This window comes from Oncorhynchus masou, chromosome 12 (assembly GCF_036934945.1).
Source record: "Oncorhynchus masou masou isolate Uvic2021 chromosome 12, UVic_Omas_1.1, whole genome shotgun sequence".
Classification (NCBI taxonomy): domain Eukaryota; kingdom Metazoa; phylum Chordata; class Actinopteri; order Salmoniformes; family Salmonidae; genus Oncorhynchus; species Oncorhynchus masou.
The window spans coordinates 12014066-12034259 of record NC_088223.1 but is presented as its reverse complement, the minus strand read 5'-3'; the positions used below and the strand labels follow the sequence as shown (position 1 = coordinate 12034259).

Here is a 20194-nt window from a genome sequence, read left to right as displayed (position 1 = left end):
CTGCAGTGTAGCTAAGAGCCTCTCGGTGGATGCTGCAGTGTATCCAAGCGGCGTCGGGAGCAACTGCTTGCACGCGCGTTACCACTCCACTATGTCTCCCTGTCATGGCTTTCACGCCATCAGTACAGACACCAACATGAGCAGCAGCTATTTTTGGCTCCATACGGACCGTTAGTGGAATTCCCGCGAGAGAGTAACGGTTAATGTGATTGGATGTTCATTATTTGACGAGCTACTTGTATTTCACATTGTGTTGCTGAACACTAGATGGTTTAATTTTATTTTTGGCAGTGAAACGAGGCTACTCAGGCAAGTAAAAAACCCTCAAACGTATAGCCCCGTTGGAAAATTATAAATATGCTGTTTGAAAATGTGAAAAAAAAATGTATCATATTTTTATTTGGCGTAACCCCGACAACATTGCAGAATAGGGTGTCATGGATACAGTTCAGAAACAGGACGGAGGACAAAAGAGAGCGCTTATTTACTGAGGTAGAAGATTGGTTCACTTTATGGGACCCCACAATCATTTAACCCAAACACACACCCTCTCTCTCCCTGGTTGCGGTCCCAACACTTAAGACGCACCCTATCCCCTCAACCCTCAAATTAAGTGGACACTTCTGATGACGTCTGACGAGTATGCAAGGGAGGAAGGAATGATTTTTAAATGGACCACCCTTGGCTGGAAATTTGTCACTCGTTCATCCGGTAGCTTGTGGCTGCGTTATATGCTCTACAGTCAATTATGAGTGCATGTCTACTTATATTAAATGTATAATTATTAATATACGCCTACTGTATGATCGTTAGTAAATTAATTGGCTAAGTAATGTTAGCCTACCCAGCTGGAACTTCTGAAGAATAATTGTTATTTATTTCTACAATTTCCAAAAGATAACCAAACAAAAACATATTTACTTTTTCCGAGATGTGTTTGTGCCGTCATGTTCATTAGTAGCACAATTTCTAACTTATTTGTATTTGTTTTTACTGTTTTTATGTTGACTTCTCCATTGATGTTGTTTTTAAGTTTTCGCTGACAAGATGTACAATCGTGGTGAATTGAATTATGGCGAGTTTCAGGCTTCCCTTGGCTTGGCTAATCATTTGGACCACCCTCCAAGATGGCGACGGGGATTACCCCAAGGGCATAAGGCGAGGGGAAGTGGATGAGGGTGTATCTTGAGTGTTTGGACCGCAACCTCTCTCTCACACACCTTAGTCCTGGTCGTACACCCTGCCGTAGAGACATGCGGTCACTAGTCCGACGGTCGTCCCTGAGTGCTCCATGGCCACGCGACCATCTGCGGTCCTCTTCACCTGGTCAGGTTGTTCTAGAACCATGCCGCTACCTAGCAACGACGGGTAAACGTGACGGGTTCCGAACTTCCCCTCCAATAGGAAGTCAACTCTCGACTCTGCCTCTTCCACTTCCTGTCCACAGGAGCTGACCTCCGACCCCAAACAGCGGACCAACGCGCACACCTGGAGGGGGAGGGGTTAATCATCAATACCATGCATGAACTGTTGTACTACTGCAAGAGGCTTAACTATTGGAAGATCACAGCTGGACATGAGGTAAAAACTCAAGCTTAGGAACTGGTAGACTGTATACTGAGTAGAACTGGTAAACTGTATACTGAGTAGAACTGGTATACTGTATACTGAGTAGAACTGGTAAACTGAGTAGAACTGGTAAACTGTATACTGAGTAGAACTGGTATACTGTATACTGAGGACAACTGGTAGGCTGAGTAGAACTGGTAGACTGAGTAGAACTGGTAGGCTGAGTAGAACTGGTAGGCTGAGTAGAACTGGTAGGCTGAGTAGAACTGGTAGGCTGAGTAGAACTGGTAGGCTGAGTAGAACTGGTAGGCTGAGTAGAACTGGTCGGCTGTATACTCAGTAGAAATAGTCAACTGTATACTTGCAAGTGAAACTAGAAGTTGAATACTAACAAATGCTGCAAGTATACACCGTGCAGGAGTCCTCCAAACAGTTCCAAATGGAAGTTGTAATGTTTACCAGTTCTACTCAGTTTACCAGTTCTACTCAGTATACAGTTTACCAGTTCTACTCAGTATACAGTTTACCAGTTCTACTCAGTTTACCAGTTCTACTCAGTTTACCAGTTCTACTCAGTTTACCAGTTCTACTCAGTTTACCAGTTCTACTCAGTATACAGTTTACCAGTTCTACTCAGTTTACCAGTTCTACTCAGTATACAGTCTACCAGTTCTACTCAGTATACAGTTTACCAGTTCTACTCAGTTTACCAGTTCTACTCAGTATACAGTCTACCAGTTCTACTCAGTTTACCAGTTCTACTCAGTTTACCAGTTCTACTCAGTTTACCAGTTCTACTCAGTTTACCAGTTCTACTCAGTTTACCAGTTCTACTCAGTATACAGTTTACCAGTTCTACTCAGTTTACCAGTTCTACTCAGTTTACCAGTTCTACTCAGTATACAGTTTACCAGTTCTACTCAGTATACAGTTTACCAGTTCTACTCAGTTTACCAGTTCTACTCAGTTTACCAGTTCTACTCAGTTTACCAGTTCTACTCAGTTTACCAGTTCTACTCAGTATACAGTTTACCAGTTCTACTCAGTTTACCAGTTCTACTCAGTTTACCAGTTCTACTCAGTTTACCAGTTCTACTCAGTATACAGTTTACCAGTTCTACTCAGTTTACCAGTTCTACTCAGTTTACCAGTTCTACTCAGTTTACCAGTTCTACTCAGTATACCAGTTCTACTCAGTTTACCAGTTCTACTCAGTATACAGTTTACCAGTTCTACTCAGTATACCAGTTCTACTCAGTATACCAGTTCTACTCAGTATACAGTTTACCAGTTCTACTCAGTATACAGTATACCAGTTCTACTCAGTATACCAGTTCTACTCAGTATACCAGTTCTACTCAGTATACAGTTTACCAGTTCTACTCAGTATACAGTTTACCAGTTCTACTCAGTATACCAGTTCTACTCAGTATACCAGTTCTACTCAGTATACAGTTTACCAGTTCTACTCAGTATACAGTTTACCAGTTCTACTCAGTATACCAGTTCTACTCAGTTTACCAGTTCTACTCAGTTTACAGTCTACCAGTTCTACTCAGTATACAGTTTACCAGTTCTACTCAGTTTACCAGTTCTACTCAGTTTACAGTCTACCAGTTCTACTCAGTATACAGTTTACCAGTTCTACTCAGTATACAGTATACCAGTTCTACTCAGTATACAGTTTACCAGTTCTACTCAGTTTACCAGTTCTACTCAGTTTACCAGTTCTACTCAGTTTACCAGTTCTACTCAGTTTACCAGTTCTACTCAGTTTACCAGTTCTACTCAGTATACAGTTTACCAGTTCTACTCAGTATACAGTTTACCAGTTCTACTCAGTATACCAGTTCTACTCAGTATACAGTTTACCAGTTCTACTCAGTATACAGTTTACCAGTTCTACTCAGTTTACCAGTTCTACTCAGTTTACCAGTTCTACTCAGTTTACCAGTTCTACTCAGTTTACCAGTTCTACTCAGTATACCAGTTCTACTCAGTATACAGTTTACCAGTTCTACTCAGTATACAGTTTACCAGTTCTACTCAGTTTACCAGTTCTACTCAGTTTACCAGTTCTACTCAGTTTACCAGTTCTACTCAGTTTACCAGTTCTACTCAGTTTACCAGTTCTACTCAGTATACAGTTTACCAGTTCTACTCAGTATACAGTTTACCAGTTCTACTCAGTATACCAGTTCTACTCAGTATACAGTTTACCAGTTCTACTCAGTATACAGTTTACCAGTTCTACTCAGTTTACCAGTTCTACTCAGTTTACCAGTTCTACTCAGTTTACCAGTTCTACTCAGTTTACCAGTTCTACTCAGTTTACCAGTTCTACTCAGTTTACCAGTTCTACTCAGTTTACCAGTTCTACTCAGTATACAGTTTACCAGTTCTACTCAGTATACAGTTTACCAGTTCTACTCAGTATACAGTTTACCAGTTCTACTCAGTTTACCAGTTCTACTCAGTATACAGTTTACCAGTTCTACTCAGTTTACCAGTTCTACTCAGTTTACCAGTTCTACTCAGTTTACCAGTTCTACTCAGTTTACCAGTTCTACTCAGTTTACCAGTTCTACTCAGTTTACCAGTTCTACTCAGTATACAGTTTACCAGTTCTACTCAGTATACCAGTTCTACTCAGTATACAGTATACCAGTTCTACTCAGTATACAGTTTACCAGTTCTACTCAGTTTACCAGTTCTACTCAGTTTACCAGTTCTACTCAGTATACAGTTTACCAGTTCTACTCAGTATACAGTATACCAGTTCTACTCAGTATACAGTTTACCAGTTCTACTCAGTATACAGTTTACCAGTTCTACTCAGTATACAGTATACCAGTTCTACTCAGTATACAGTTTACCAGTTCTACTCAGTTTACCAGTTCTACTCAGTTTACCAGTTCTACTCAGTATACCAGTTCTACTCAGTTTACCAGTTCTACTCAGTATACAGTTTACCAGTTCTACTCAGTATACCAGTTCTACTCAGTTTACCAGTTCTACTCAGTATACAGTTTACCAGTTCTACTCAGTATACAGTTTACCAGTTCTACTCAGTTTACCAGTTCTACTCAGTTTACCAGTTCTACTCAGTTTACCAGTTCTACTCAGTTTACCAGTTCTACTCAGTTTACCAGTTCTACTCAGTTTACCAGTTCTACTCAGTTTACCAGTTCTACTCAGTATACAGTTTACCAGTTCTACTCAGTATACCAGTTCTACTCAGTTTACCAGTTCTACTCAGTTTACCAGTTCTACTCAGTTTACCAGTTCTACTCAGTTTACCAGTTCTACTCAGTTTACCAGTTCTACTCAGTTTACCAGTTCTACTCAGTTTACCAGTTCTACTCAGTTTACCAGTTCTACTCAGTTTACCAGTTCTACTCAGTTTACCAGTTCTACTCAGTATACCAGTTCTACTCAGTATACAGTTTACCAGTTCTACTCAGTATACAGTTTACCAGTTCTACTCAGTTTACCAGTTCTACTCAGTTTACCAGTTCTACTCAGTTTACCAGTTCTACTCAGTTTACCAGTTCTACTCAGTATACAGTTTACCAGTTCTACTCAGTTTACCAGTTCTACTCAGTTTACCAGTTCTACTCAGTTTACCAGTTCTACTCAGTATACAGTTTACCAGTTCTACTCAGTTTACCAGTTCTACTCAGTTTACCAGTTCTACTCAGTTTACCAGTTCTACTCAGTATACCAGTTCTACTCAGTTTACCAGTTCTACTCAGTATACCAGTTCTACTCAGTATACCAGTTCTACTCAGTATACAGTTTACCAGTTCTACTCAGTATACAGTTTACCAGTTCTACTCAGTATACAGTTTACCAGTTCTACTCAGTATACCAGTTCTACTCAGTTTACCAGTTCTACTCAGTTTACAGTCTACCAGTTCTACTCAGTATACAGTATACCAGTTCTACTCAGTATACCAGTTCTACTCAGTATACAGTCTACCAGTTCTACTCAGTATACAGTTTACCAGTTCTACTCAGTATACCAGTTCTACTCAGTATACAGTCTACCAGTTCTACTCAGTATACCAGTTCTACTCAGTATACAGTCTACCAGTTCTACTCAGTATACCAGTTCTACTCAGTATACAGTTTACCAGTTCTACTCAGTATACAGTTTACCAGTTCTACTCAGTATACAGTTTACCAGTTCTACTCAGTATACCAGTTCTACTCAGTTTACCAGTTCTACTCAGTTTACAGTCTACCAGTTCTACTCAGTATACAGTTTACCAGTTCTACTCAGTTTACCAGTTCTACTCAGTTTACAGTCTACCAGTTCTACTCAGTATACAGTTTACCAGTTCTACTCAGTATACAGTTTACCAGTTCTACTCAGTTTACCAGTTCTACTCAGTTTACCAGTTCTACTCAGTTTACCAGTTCTACTCAGTTTACCAGTTCTACTCAGTTTACCAGTTCTACTCAGTTTACCAGTTCTACTCAGTTTACCAGTTCTACTCAGTTTACCAGTTCTACTCAGTTTACCAGTTCTACTCAGTATACAGTTTACCAGTTCTACTCAGTTTACCAGTTCTACTCAGTTTACCAGTTCTACTCAGTTTACCAGTTCTACTCAGTTTACCAGTTCTACTCAGTTTACCAGTTCTACTCAGTATACAGTTTACCAGTTCTACTCAGTATACAGTTTACCAGTTCTACTCAGTATACCAGTTCTACTCAGTATACAGTTTACCAGTTCTACTCAGTATACAGTTTACCAGTTCTACTCAGTTTACCAGTTCTACTCAGTTTACCAGTTCTACTCAGTTTACCAGTTCTACTCAGTTTACCAGTTCTACTCAGTTTACCAGTTCTACTCAGTTTACCAGTTCTACTCAGTATACAGTTTACCAGTTCTACTCAGTATACAGTTTACCAGTTCTACTCAGTATACAGTTTACCAGTTCTACTCAGTTTACCAGTTCTACTCAGTTTACCAGTTCTACTCAGTTTACCAGTTCTACTCAGTTTACCAGTTCTACTCAGTTTACCAGTTCTACTCAGTATACAGTTTACCAGTTCTACTCAGTATACCAGTTCTACTCAGTATACAGTATACCAGTTCTACTCAGTATACAGTTTACCAGTTCTACTCAGTTTACCAGTTCTACTCAGTTTACCAGTTCTACTCAGTATACAGTTTACCAGTTCTACTCAGTATACAGTATACCAGTTCTACTCAGTATACAGTTTACCAGTTCTACTCAGTATACAGTTTACCAGTTCTACTCAGTATACAGTATACCAGTTCTACTCAGTATACAGTTTACCAGTTCTACTCAGTTTACCAGTTCTACTCAGTTTACCAGTTCTACTCAGTTTACCAGTTCTACTCAGTATACAGTTTACCAGTTCTACTCAGTATACAGTTTACCAGTTCTACTCAGTATACAGTATACCAGTTCTACTCAGTATACAGTTTACCAGTTCTACTCAGTTTACCAGTTCTACTCAGTATACCAGTTCTACTCAGTTTACCAGTTCTACTCAGTATACCAGTTCTACTCAGTTTACCAGTTCTACTCAGTATACAGTTTACCAGTTCTACTCAGTATACAGTTTACCAGTTCTACTCAGTTTACCAGTTCTACTCAGTATACAGTATACCAGTTCTACTCAGTATACAGTTTACCAGTTCTACTCAGTTTACCAGTTCTACTCAGTATACAGTTTACCAGTTCTACTCAGTATACAGTCTACCAGTTCTACTCAGTTTACCAGTTCTACTCAGTATACCAGTTCTACTCAGTTTACCAGTTCTACTCAGTATACAGTTTACCAGTTCTACTCAGTTTACCAGTTCTACTCAGTATACCAGTTCTACTCAGTTTACCAGTTCTACTCAGTATACCAGTTCTACTCAGTTTACCAGTTCTACTCAGTATACAGTTTACCAGTTCTACTCAGTTTACCAGTTCTACTCAGTATACAGTATACCAGTTCTACTCAGTTTACAGTTTACCAGTTCTACTCAGTATACCAGTTCTACTCAGTTTACCAGTTCTACTCAGTTTACCAGTTCTACTCAGTTTACCAGTTCTACTCAGTTTACCAGTTCTACTCAGTATACCAGTTCTACTCAGTATACCAGTTCTACTCAGTATACAGTATACCAGTTCTACTCAGTATACCAGTTCTACTCAGTATACCAGTTCTACTCAGTATACAGTATACCAGTTCTACTCAGTATACAGTTTACCAGTTCTACTCAGTATACAGTTTACCAGTTCTACTCAGTTTACCAGTTCTACTCAGTATACCAGTTCTACTCAGTATACAGTTTACCAGTTCTACTCAGTATACAGTTTACCAGTTCTACTCAGTATACAGTTTACCAGTTCTACTCAGTATACCAGTTCTACTCAGTATACAGTATACCAGTTCTACTCAGTATACAGTTTACCAGTTCTACTCAGTATACAGTTTACCAGTTCTACTCAGTATACCAGTTCTACTCAGTATACAGTTTACCAGTTCTACTCAGTATACAGTTTACCAGTTCTACTCAGTATACAGTTTACCAGTTCTACTCAGTTTACCAGTTCTACTCAGTATACAGTTTACCAGTTCTACTCAGTATACAGTTTACCAGTTCTACTCAGTTTACCAGTTCTACTCAGTATACAGTATACCAGTTCTACTCAGTATACAGTTTACCAGTTCTACTCAGTATACCAGTTCTACTCAGTTTACCAGTTCTACTCAGTTTACCAGTTCTACTCAGTTTACCAGTTCTACTCAGTTTACCAGTTCTACTCAGTTTACAGTTTACCAGTTCTACTCAGTATACAGTTTACCAGTTCTACTCAGTTTACCAGTTCTACTCAGTTTACCAGTTCTACTCAGTTTACCAGTTCTACTCAGTATACAGTTTACCAGTTCTACTCAGTATACAGTTTACCAGTTCTACTCAGTTTACCAGTTCTACTCAGTTTACAGTTTACCAGTTCTACTCAGTTTACCAGTTCTACTCAGTTTACCAGTTCTACTCAGTTTACCAGTTCTACTCAGTATACAGTTTACCAGTTCTACTCAGTATACAGAATACCAGTTCTAATCAGTATAAATTTAAACGTTGCTCCCTACCTGTACATTGTAGCGTCCGTTAACCGTGTGAGTGCCAGAGAACGCTCCTAGAGCATAGAGCTCCGTATTGCCCCCCTGTGGGGAGCGTCGGTACTGCAGGTGGCAGCAGAAACGACCGTCACACACAGTCAGCTGGCCCTCTGAACCACTCAGCAGGAGGAAGGAGAAGGGATCATACATCATAGAGGAGGTGAAAGGAAAGGGGGATGAGGGAGAGGCAGGAGGAGAGGTAGAGAGAGAAGCCTCCTTGCAGTGTTGGCTCTCCTGTAGACAGAACCCAGAGTTGCCCTCCCTCTGTCCAGACAGAGGCTTATGTGACCTGGTATAAGCAGTCTGTCCTCCTGCCTCCCCCTCTCCCCTTGCAGTCTCTCCTCCTGCCTCCCCCTCTCCTCTTGCAGTCTGTCCTTGTGCCTCCCCCTCTCCCCTTGCAGTCTCTCCTCCTGCCTCCCCCTCTCCTCCTGCCTTCCCCTCTCCTCTTGCAGTCTGTCCTCCTGCCTCTCCCTCTCCTCTTGCAGTCTCTCCTCCTGCCTCCCCCTCTCCTCTTGCAGTCTCTCCTCCTGCCTCCCCCTCTCCTCTTGCAGTCTCTCCTCCTGCCTCCCCCTCTCCTCCTGCCTCCCCCTCTCCTCCTGCCTCCCCCTCTCCTCCTGCCTCCCCCTCTCCCCTTGCAGTCTCTCCTCCTGCCTCCCCCTCTCCTCTTGCAGTCTCTCCTCCTGCCTCCCCCTCTCCTCTTGCAGTCTCTCCTCCTGCCTCCCCCTCTCCTCTTGCAGTCTTTCCTCCTGCCTCCCCCTCTTGTCTTGCAGTCTCTCCTCGTGCCTCCCCCTCTCCTCTTGCAGTCTCTCCTCCTGCCTCCCCCTCTCCTCTTGCAGTCTCTCCTCCTGCCTCCCCCTCTCGTCTTGCAGTCTCTCCTCGTGCCTCCCCCTCTCCTCTTGCAGTCTCTCCTCCTGCCTCCCCCTCTCCTCTTGCAGTCTCTCCTCCTGCCTCCCCCTCTCCTCTTGCAGTCTCTCCTCCTGCCTCCCCCTCTCCTCTTGCAGTCTTTCCTCCTGCCTCCCCCTCTCCTCTTGCAGTCTTTCCTCCTGCCTCCCCCTCTCCCTCTCCTCCTGCATGCCCCTTGGCCCTCGTCTCTGTTCCCAGCCAGGCAGTGTCCAGTACAGGTATCCTCAGCACCAGCAGCCTCCCCTCCTCTGGCTGTCCAGCCCTGGCATGGTGGTAGATGGCAGTACCAGGGGTGAAGATGCCACTTCCTGTCATACCCAGGCTGTCTGCCCTGATGTTAGCCGCCAGCAGAGTGGTGTTAGCTCCCAGACTGAAGGCTCTCTGGAACTGAATGGCTGACAACAGAGGAAGCTGGTTCATCCAGGCTGTAGGGTAGACCATCTGTCTGACCCCCTGAGGAGAAGTATGAACACAGACACATGGACACAGAGACATGGACACAGAGACATTAACACATTAACACAGACACATTAACACAGAGACATGAACACATTACCACAGACACATGGACACAGACACATGAACACAGAGACATGGACACAGAGACATTAACACATGAACACAGAGACATGGACACAGACACATGAACACAGAGACATGAACACAGAGACATGGACACATTAACACAGAGACATGGACACAGACACATGAACACAGAGACATGAACACAGACACATTAACACATTAACACAGAGACATGAACACAGACACATGAACACAGAGACATGGACACAGACACATGAACACAGACACATGGACACAGACACATGGACACAGAGACATGGACACAGACACATGAACACAGAGACATGAACACAGAGACATGAACACAGAGACATGAACACATTAACACAGAGACATGAACACAGAGACATGGACACAGACACATGAACACAGAGACATGAACACAGACACATTAACACATTAACACAGAGACATGAACACAGAGACATGAACACAGAGACATGAACACAGAGACATGAACACAGAGACATGAACACAGAGACATGAACACAGAGACATTAACACAGACACATTAACACAGACACATTAACACAGACACATTAACACAGACTTGACTTCATTTTGGATGCATAATCAAACATTGTGGGGGAAAAGGTGTGTGTTTGTATAATAATCATTTGGTGAGAGCTTATATTTGTCCTATTACACCTGTGTCTATAAATATACGTGTGTGAATTGTAAAATTTTAACATATCCTACTCTCCCTGATACACCCTCAGAGTGCAGGTCACAGCCAGGGTCTGCCATCGACAACAGCGATGCAGGAGCAATTAGGGTTAAGTATCTTAAAACATTTTGGTTACTGGCCCAACGCTCTAACCACAGGGCTACCTGCCGCCCGCGGAGCTTCCTGTACGTACCTGCTCCAGTAGTCTGACGGTAGGGTCATGGAACAGGATGTCGAAGCAGGTGAACACTCCGAACCGTCCGGCGAACGGCGTGTCAAAGGTCACCACCTCCAGTGTGGGCGGGGCATCGAAGGCCTTCTCAAAGTACAGGTTGTGTTTGTGATAGCGTGCCGCCAGGGAACCATCCCACCTGCAGTGAATGGGAGAACAAACATTTATTTTTCATCTATCTATAACTCAACTCATTGTGTAAAAAAAAATATATATACAATTATTATCAAACATACAGTACATACAGAGAATGGCTGATGGTGGGGGCGCATTTTAAATTAACGCCTCTTAACAATATAGCACAAACATCATCCCTGTATATAAACACAATATAATGTCATTTCCCTATTCCAAGAGCACAAACATCATCCCTGTATATAAACACAACATAATGTCATTTCCCTATTCCAAGAGCACAAACATCATCCCTGTATATAAACACAACATAATGTCATTTCCCTATTCCAAGAGCACAAACATCATCCCTGTATATAAACACAATACAATGTAATTTCCCTGGAGGAACTTCCTGTCCACCATTTAATCTCTAGCGGCACATGAACAACGTGTTCAAAACAGAAGCAACACAGGTCACCTGAAGACTACATCCGTGTTGAACTGCCAGCGCCCATCGGGGGGGCAGGTGGGGTGAGAGGTCAGACGGCAGGGCTGGAGGTCAGCCATGTTGGCCACCAGGTAAAGACGGTGACGTCGAGCCATGCAGCTCAACCTCTGGAGGACCTGAGAGAGAACAGGACAGAATACACATTTGACGATATTTGATCCCCCCCCCCCAAAAAAATATACCAAAAGACACAGTGTACAAAACATTAGGAACACCTGCTCCTTCCCATGACAGACTGACCAGGTGGAAGCAATGACCTCCTTATTGATGTCACTTGTTAAATCCACATTAATTAGTGGAGCTGAAGGGGAGACAGGTTAATGAAGAACTTTTAAGCCTTGAGACAATTGATACATGGATTGTGTACAGAACGTGTGCCATTCAGAGGGTGAATGGGCAAGACAAAAGATGTAGGTGCCTTTGAACAGGATATGGTAGTAGGTGCCTTTGAACAGGATATGGTAGTAGGTGCCTTTGAACAGGGTATGGCAGTAGGTGCCTTTGAACGGGGTATGGTAGTAGGTGCCTTTGAACAGGGTATGGTAGTAGGTGCCTTTGAACGGGGTATGGTAGTAGGTGCCTTTGAACAGGGTATGGTAGTAGGTGCCTTTGAACAGGGTATGGTAGTAGGTGCCTTTGAACAGGATATGGTAGTAGGTGCCTTTGAACAGGGTATGGTAGTAGGTGCCTTTGAACAGGATATGGTAGTAGATGCCTTTGAACGGGGTATGGTAGTAGGTGCCTTTGAACAGGATATGGTAGTAGGTGCCTTTGAACAGGGTATGGTAGTAGGTGCCTTTGAACAGGATATGGTAGTAGGTGCCTTTGAACAGGGTATGGTAGTAGCTGCCTTTGAACAGGATATGGTAGTAGGTGCCAGGCGCACCGGTTTGTTTCCCGTGTGTATCAAGAATGGTCCACCACCAAAAAGACTTCCAACCAACTTGACACAACTGTGGGAAGCATTGGAGTCCACATGGGCCAGCATCCCTGTGGAACGCTTTCGACACCTTGTAGAGTCCATGCCTCGACAAACTGCAACTGAATATTAGGAAGGTGTTCTTAATGTTTTGTACACCAAGTGTAAGTAGGTAGGTGTGTGTGTGTGTGCGTGTGTGTGTGTGTGTGTGTGTGTACACACACAGGTCTGGCTTTATTGGTGTGCCTGGCCCGCCCTTCCGCACCTCCTTGTCCGTCCAAACTAAATATTGATCATTTATTTGAGACGCGCGCCCAGCAGCTAAACGCATCAATCTCAAATAAAGCATGTAACTCTGTGTTGTTGTTTTTGTCACACTGCTTTGCTTTATCTTGGCCAGGTCACAGTTGTAAATGAGAACTTGTTCCCAACTAGCTTACCTGGTTAAATAAAGGTGAAATAAAATACATTTTTAAAAATGCTCTCTGCTGAAACTCTCTCACCGGAGAAGGCATCCGAGTGAGCGAAACAGCGCCCCTCTGTCTCAGTATGTGTAGACCACGTATCTGATGCTGTCTGGACCAAAAGGGTATGAGATGTCATACTATTTCTGTCCAGACAGCATCAGATACATGGGCAACATATTGTAAGACAGAGGGGCGCTGTTTCGCTCACTCGGATGCCTTCTCCGGTGGGAGAGTTTCGGCAGAGAGCATTTTTAAAATTGATTTGACCCCGATAGAGACTGCCGGACAACAGGCCCTCCGATTTGACACACTGAACTCTGTCTGAGAAGTAGTTGGTGAACCAGCCAAGGCAATCACTTGAGAAACCAAGGCTGTTGAGTCTGCCGATAAGAATGTGGTGATTGACAGAGTCGAAAGCCTTGGCCAGGTTGATGAAGACGGCTGCACAGTACTGTCTTTTATCGATGGCGGTTATGATGTCGTTTAGGACCTTGACCAGCTCGAAAACCGGATGAGGTGAGGCAAGAGGGCTCACTCACCAAAATGTGTCCAGAATAAATCCAATGGGCTTAATATGCAGTCCTAAGCTTGTCGCCTGCCTTCGGGACAAAGACTCACATTTTTAGGGCGGAGATATGAGCATTTCGGGGCGGCAGGGTAGCCTAGTGGTTAGAGCGTTGGACTAGGAACTGGAAGGTTGCAAGTTCAAACCCCCAAGCCGACAAGGTACAACTCTGCCCCTGAACAGGCAGTTAACCCACTGTTCCTAGGCCCGTTATTGAAAATAAGAATTTGTTCTTAACTGACTTGCCTGGTTAAATAAAGGTAAAAAAAAAAATATAAAAAAAATTGTCATTATATACAGATCTCTGGTTTCAGTCTCGTGAATTGGAAAGGAAAGTTGGTGGTTGCACAGTTAGGATGCTGGATTCTCCTAAAGTGATGTTTTGCCTAAAATGATATAATTACTCCTGTCTAAATAATATCATTCAAAATACACCAGGTAGCATGTCTTAGCCACAGGATCTTTAGCTTATTTGATTAAAATAACTGTGGATTGTTTCAAATCACTAGTGTGTAGGACTCTGCCTATGGGAAAGCCAGCAGTTTGAGTAGAGCGCGCGGCAACAGGTCTAGTTGATCGGCTGGCAGTGAATAGCTGCAAAGATAATGTGTCTTGAGTATAATTTAAAATGTTGACACAAGAAAAAGGGGAGGTGTGTGGCTAAGATATGGCTTGTCTTTCCCCAGAATGCATCTGTTCAGCTCTCCAGAATGCATCTGTTCAGCTCTCTAGAATGCATCTGTTCAGCTCTCCAGAATGCATCTGTTCAGCTCTCCAGAATGCATCTGTTCAGCTCTCCAGAATGCATCTGTTCAGCTCCCCAGAATGCATCTGTTCAGCTCTCCAGAGTGCATCTGTTCACCTCTCCAGAATGCATCTGTTCAGCTCTCCAGAATGCATCTGTTCAGCTCTCCAGAATGCATCTGTTCAGCTCTCCAGAGTGCATCTGTTCACCTCTCCAGAATGCATCTGTTCAGCTCTCCAGAACGCATCTGTTCACCTCTCCAGAATGCATCTGTTCAGCTCTCCAGAGTGCATCTGTTCAGCTCTCCAGAGTGCATCTGTTCAGCTCTCCAGAACGCATCTGTTCACCTCTCCAGAGTGCATCTGTTCAGCTCTCCAGAATGCATCTGTTCAGCTCTCCAGAATGCATCTGTTCAGCTCTCCAGAACGCATCTGTTCAGCTCTCCAGAATGCATCTGTTCACCTCTCCAGAACGCATCTGTTCAGCTCTCTAGAATGCATCGTTCAGCTCTCCAGAATGCATCTGTTCACCTCTCCAGAATGCATCTGTTCAGCTCTCCAGAATGCATCTGTTCAGCTCTCCAGAATGCATCTGTTCAGCTCTCCAGAACGCATCTGTTCAGCTCTCCAGAACGCATCTGTTCAGCTCTCCAGAATGCATCTGTTCACCTCTCCAGAACGCATCTGTTCAGCTCTCTAGAATGCATCGTTCAGCTCTCCAGAATGCATCTGTTCACCACTCCAGAATGCATCTGTTCACCTCTCCAGAACGCATCTGTTCAGCTCTCTAGAATGCATCGTTCAGCTCTCCAGAATGCATCTGTTCACCTCTCCAGAATGCATCTGTTCAGCTCTCCAGAAGGCATCTGTTCAGCTCTCCAGAGTGCATCTGTTCACCTCTCCAGAATGCATCTGTTCACCTCTCCAGAATGCATCTGTTCAGCTCTCCAGAACGCATCTGTTCACCTCTCCAGAATGCATCTGTTCAGCTCTCCAGAGTGCATCTGTTCAGCTCTCCAGAGTGCATCTGTTCAGCTCTCCAGAATGCATCTGTTCAGCTCTCCAGAATGCATCTGTTCAGCTCTCCAGAACGCATCTGTTCAGCTCTCCAGAACGCATCTGTTCAGCTCTCCAGAATGCATCTCTTCACCTCTCCAGAACGCATCTGTTCAGCTCTCCAGAATGCATCTGTTCAGCTCTCCAGAATGCATCTGTTCAGCTCTCTAGAATGCATCTGTTCAGCTCTCCAGAATGCATCTGTTCAGCTCTCTAGAATGCATCGTTCAGCTCTCCAGAATGCATCTGTTCAGCTCTCCAGAATGCATCTGTTCAGCTCTCCAGAATGCATCTGTTCAGCTCTCCAGAATGCATCTGTTCAGCTCTCCAGAATGCATCTGTTCAGCTCTCTAGAATGCATCGTTCAGCTCTCCAGAATGCATCTGTTCACCTCTCCAGAATGCATCTGTTCAGCACTCCAGAATGCATCTGTTCACCTCTCCAGAGTGCATCTGTTCACCTCTCCAGAACGCATCTGTTCAGCTCTCCAGAATGCATCTGTTCAGCTCTCCAGAATGCATCTGTTCAGCTCTCCAGAATGCATCTGTTCAGCTCTCTAGAATGCATCTGTTCAGCTCTCCAGAATGCATCTGTTCAGCTCTCTAGAATGCATCGTTCAGCTCTCCAGAATGCATCTGTTCAGCTCTCCAGAATGCATCTGTTCAGCTCTCCAGAATGCATCTGTTCAGCTCTCCAGAATGCATCTGTTCAGCTCTCCAGAATGCATCTGTTCAGCTCTCTAGAATGCATCTGTTCAGCTCTCCAGAATGCATCTGTTCAGCTCTCTAGAATGCATCTGTTCAGCTCTCTAGAATGCATCTGTTCAGCTCTCCAGAATGCATCTGTTCAGCTCTCTAGAATGCATCTGTTCAGCTCTCCAGAATGCATCTGTTCAGCTCTCCAGAACGCATCTGTTCAGCTCTCCAGAATGCATCTGTTCACCTCTCCAGAACGCATCTGTTCAGCTCTCCAGAATGCATCTGTTCAGCTCTCCAGAATGCATCTGTTCAGCTCTCCAGAATGCATCTGTTCAGCTCTCCAGAACGCATCTGTTCAGCTCTCCAGAATGCATTTGTTCAGCCAATTCATTGTTTTGTGAATTGTTTGCCCTTTGATTGTTTATTTGTGATCAATTCCCCATTACATGTGTTACTTATAGGCCTAGTAAATGTACTGTAAATCACCCATCATTTGGGTACATTAATACATGTAGCAATCTGAGGGGGATGGTGGGAGGAGCTATAGAAGTATGGGCTTCAATTGGCTGGAATAGAATAAATTAAACATTGTATATTGTTTGACTCCGTTTCATTAATTCCATTCCAGCCATTACAATGAGCCCGTCCTCCTATAGCTCTGCCTACCAGCCCCCACTGGTATTATTCACAGTAATTTACAGTTCTCATTGTTTGCAGAGTTCACAACCCGTTACAGTTGTGAGAAACAGGTTTTGGTTTATTTCATAACCATTGCAAGTTTTGTATTTTATTTATTTATTGTCTTTTGTTTGGAGTGCTCCATGTCAGCAATGAGCATGTCTGGTTTCTCTTCCCTGATAATGGTGAGGGAGCGCGCGTGCCTGAGCACACAGAAGTTGACCTGCTGTGTGGATGTCTGATTTGTGATTTGGATCCATTTGTGGATGTCTGATCCACCACTAATAAACTGAGCTTCTCAGTCATTTCTTCTTCACCTCACACCAAGTCTATTTTTATAAATATCCATCGCGAACGATAGCTCCTCAATATTTTGAAACATCTTTCCAACACTCCCGGACTCGATAATCACCAAGCCTCGGTGTGAATGAACAAAATACCATGATCTGATGACTCGATAATCACCAAGCCTCGGTGTGAATGAACAAAATACCATGATCTGATGACTCGATAATCACCAAGCCTCGGTGTGAATGAACAAAATACCATGATCTGATGATTCCATATATCCAGTGGACTGTCATTAAAAAACAGCTGTGTGTCCCGAGGTCACTGGCGTGGGAAACTCTGCGGGACTAGAATAGGCTAGTTGATAAAATGTTGCATGTTTGCTAGCGACAGCTTCCGGCCAACCCAGTTGATTTGATACGACGTTACACTTCACTAGCTCAAGTCAAGACAGATAGAAAGGGAGGCAGAGATGAATGTGATTGAAAGAACCTGAATTTTCAACAGGATATTTTCTACTGTTATTTGTCAGCTTTTAGACCTATGTATAGACATTAGTTGACTATGGAACTTCTAGGCTTACTGCTGCATTGGCCAGTAGGCTATTAAAGTGTTCCACGAAAATGCGCGTATAAAAAGAATCATAACTGGCACAAAGATCGGTAGAAATGGTAAATTGTAAGCTTCCCCAAACTTGACACTCAAGAGCTGCCTATTGCCTACTATAACACTGTTTAAAAAAACTATTGTGAGCGTTCATGCGCTTGCACACACAGGAGGTCCCCTGAAAAAAACGTACCCGCATATTGAAATCAAAGGCCCGCCCAACTGATTCTTTCTGGATCCGGCTCTGTACATACCTCAGTGTGAGTGTGTCTGTCTGTCTGTGTACAGGGGTTCCAGTCCTCAGACTGTGGGTCAGGGATGGTCTCTAGGTAAGCAGAGATGGACAGACGACTGAAGTTAAATCCCTGAAGACCATCCTCTGGAAATACTATGATCTGAGCCCCCTGAAAGAGAGAGAATTAGGGAAACGGGTGAGACTCGAAAGGGAGAAGAGCTTTAAAGCTAACTTCAGCCCTTAAAGCAAGATTGATGTGTATCCTTCCTGTCAAAGACAAGTGTAGCCCAGTCCTGAAGAGCTTAGCGGCAGTGTGTGCAGGCTTTAGTTCCAGCCCTGCACTAACACATCACATGTTAAATCAAAGAGAAGACCCCCCCCCTAAATGTAGCCAACCTGTGCCGCAGCTCGCGCGGCCTGCTCCTCGTACACATCCAGGTTGCTCATCATGTGCTTGAGCGCCGCGGCCCGGGACAGAGGTACGTGCGGCTCCGGGTTCAGAATAACCCGGTGCTCGTATACCGCAGCCACGTAGGATTGGCCGGGAGTCCCTTCTGACCTGTCCCCAGCCTGGGTTAACGTTACGGGCAACCGACAAAGAACAGCCACCGCCGCCACGGCCTGGAGGACACGGAGGGCCATGGCTGACTGACCAGAGCCCGGGATAGATGGGGAACTCAGAGAGGGAGGACCGGTCAGTACGAGTTCAATGGTCACTCAGTCCAAAGTTCTCAACACTCGTTAAACAAATAAAACCGCGAGTTTGTTTCTAATTCTGACCTGTTTCACAAAAGTATAGCTGTTGATAGAATGGATGCAATATTCACACGTTGTTGTTACATTAACGAGCTACTGTAGCTATATCTAATAAATGTTTGTTGTTGTTTCTACTGCCCTGTCTTCTTCTTCTTTAAGGTTTTATGGCAGACTATTGCTGTATTGCCGGCTCCTACTTACTGTGCGGAGTATGGTTGAAAAGTGCATCTGACATCGTTCCTGCCTTCGGTGATAGGCTGTTGGCTTGTCTGAGGGCGTGTTCTTCAGTCTGAACCCATGCAGCGCTGCGGCATGACCGCTAGGGGGCAGCAGCTCACTGTAAATATACAGTAGCCAAATATATTTTTGTTTTGGCCAGTATTTGTGGATACTAGTGGTTGCCTCAACAGAACAATTGAGCTTTTTTCGTACACCTTATGATATTGTGTGTGTGTGTGTGTGGGGGGGGGGGGTAATTGAAGGGCAGCTCTTGGGGAAATGTAGGGGGGGTTGGAGCTGGCTGGAATCTTGGGCCAGTGACTGATAGGATGCTGGTTCAGGTTACTGTTTTTTGAGCTTGTGGGAGATCTGTCGACGTGCTGTTGAGCACGACGTTGCCCCTGGTTACTTCTGTGTATCCTCTAGATGGGAGTCTGTTAGATGACTGAATGTGATGTAGATGTTGAGCGCCTTCACTGAAAGTAGATTATATTTTTTGTAATATTCCATATAAAAATCTATAAATGTGTATATATAGATGAGAAAGAAAAACAGTCACATCTACAGTGGTTCTTCCTTTAGAAGTTGCGTCAGGCTCCAGCTCAGCTGCTGTGTTAATTTATTTATTTTATGTAACCAATATTGAACTGGGCAAGTCAGTGAGCACCGCCCTGTAGCACATCACGTCAGTAGCCATGAAGTGCTTTGAAAGGCTGGTCATGGCTCACATCAACAGCATCCTCCCATGATACCCTAGACCCACTCTAATTTGCATACCGCCCCAACAGATCCACAGATGAAGCAATCTCAATCACACTCCACACTGCCCTTTCCCACCTGGACAAAAAGGAATACTTATGTGAGAGTGCTGTTCATTGACTACAGCTCAGCGTTCAACACCATAGTGCCCTCAAAGCTCATCACTAAGCTAAGGACCCTGGGACTAAACACCGCCCTCTGCACCTGGATCTTCCTGGACTTCCTGACGGGCCGCCCCCCAGGTGGTAAGGGTAGGCAACAACATGTCTGCCACGCTGATCCTCAACACTGGGGCCCCTCAGGGGTGTGTACTTAGTCTCCTCCTGTACTCTCTGTTCACCCATGACTGCATGGCCAAACACGACTCCCAACGCCATCATTAAGTTTGCTGACGACACAATGTGGTAGGTCTGATCACCAACAACAATGAGACGACCTATAGGGAGGAGGTAAGAGAACTGGCAG

General features: G+C 44.1%; 1 protein-coding gene across 1 annotated transcript; it reads right to left on the bottom strand.

The window, feature by feature from the left end:
• Positions 1-373: 373 nt before the first annotated feature.
• On the bottom strand, positions 374-18953 carry LOC135549554 (biotinidase-like). Its single transcript, XM_064979619.1, has 7 exons — positions 18392-18953; positions 18015-18164; positions 11710-11855; positions 11076-11253; positions 9760-10083; positions 8698-9006; positions 374-1488 (listed from the first exon to the last, which is right to left on the bottom strand). The coding sequence occupies exons 1-7, from the start codon at positions 18635-18637 to the stop codon at positions 1222-1224; spliced, it is 1620 nt and encodes a 539-aa protein (XP_064835691.1). The 5' UTR covers positions 18638-18953; the 3' UTR covers positions 374-1221.
• Between the last annotated feature and the right edge of the window lie 1241 nt (positions 18954-20194).

What these genes read in the sequence shown, in the direction of transcription:
- LOC135549554 (XM_064979619.1), bottom strand. Translation starts at nt 18,637, where the DNA reads ATGGCCCTCCGTGTCCTCCAGGCCGTGGCGGCGGTGGCTGTTCTTTGT. An exon ending in ACAGACACACTCACACTGAG is followed by an intron (nt 11,856 to 18,014) that starts GTATGTACAGAG and finishes GTTCTCTCTCAG; the next exon opens with GTCCTCCAGAGGTTGAGCTG. An exon ending in ACGGACGCTACAATGTACAG is followed by an intron (nt 1,489 to 8,697) that starts GTAGGGAGCAAC and finishes CTCCCCCTCCAG; the next exon opens with GTGTGCGCGTTGGTCCGCTG.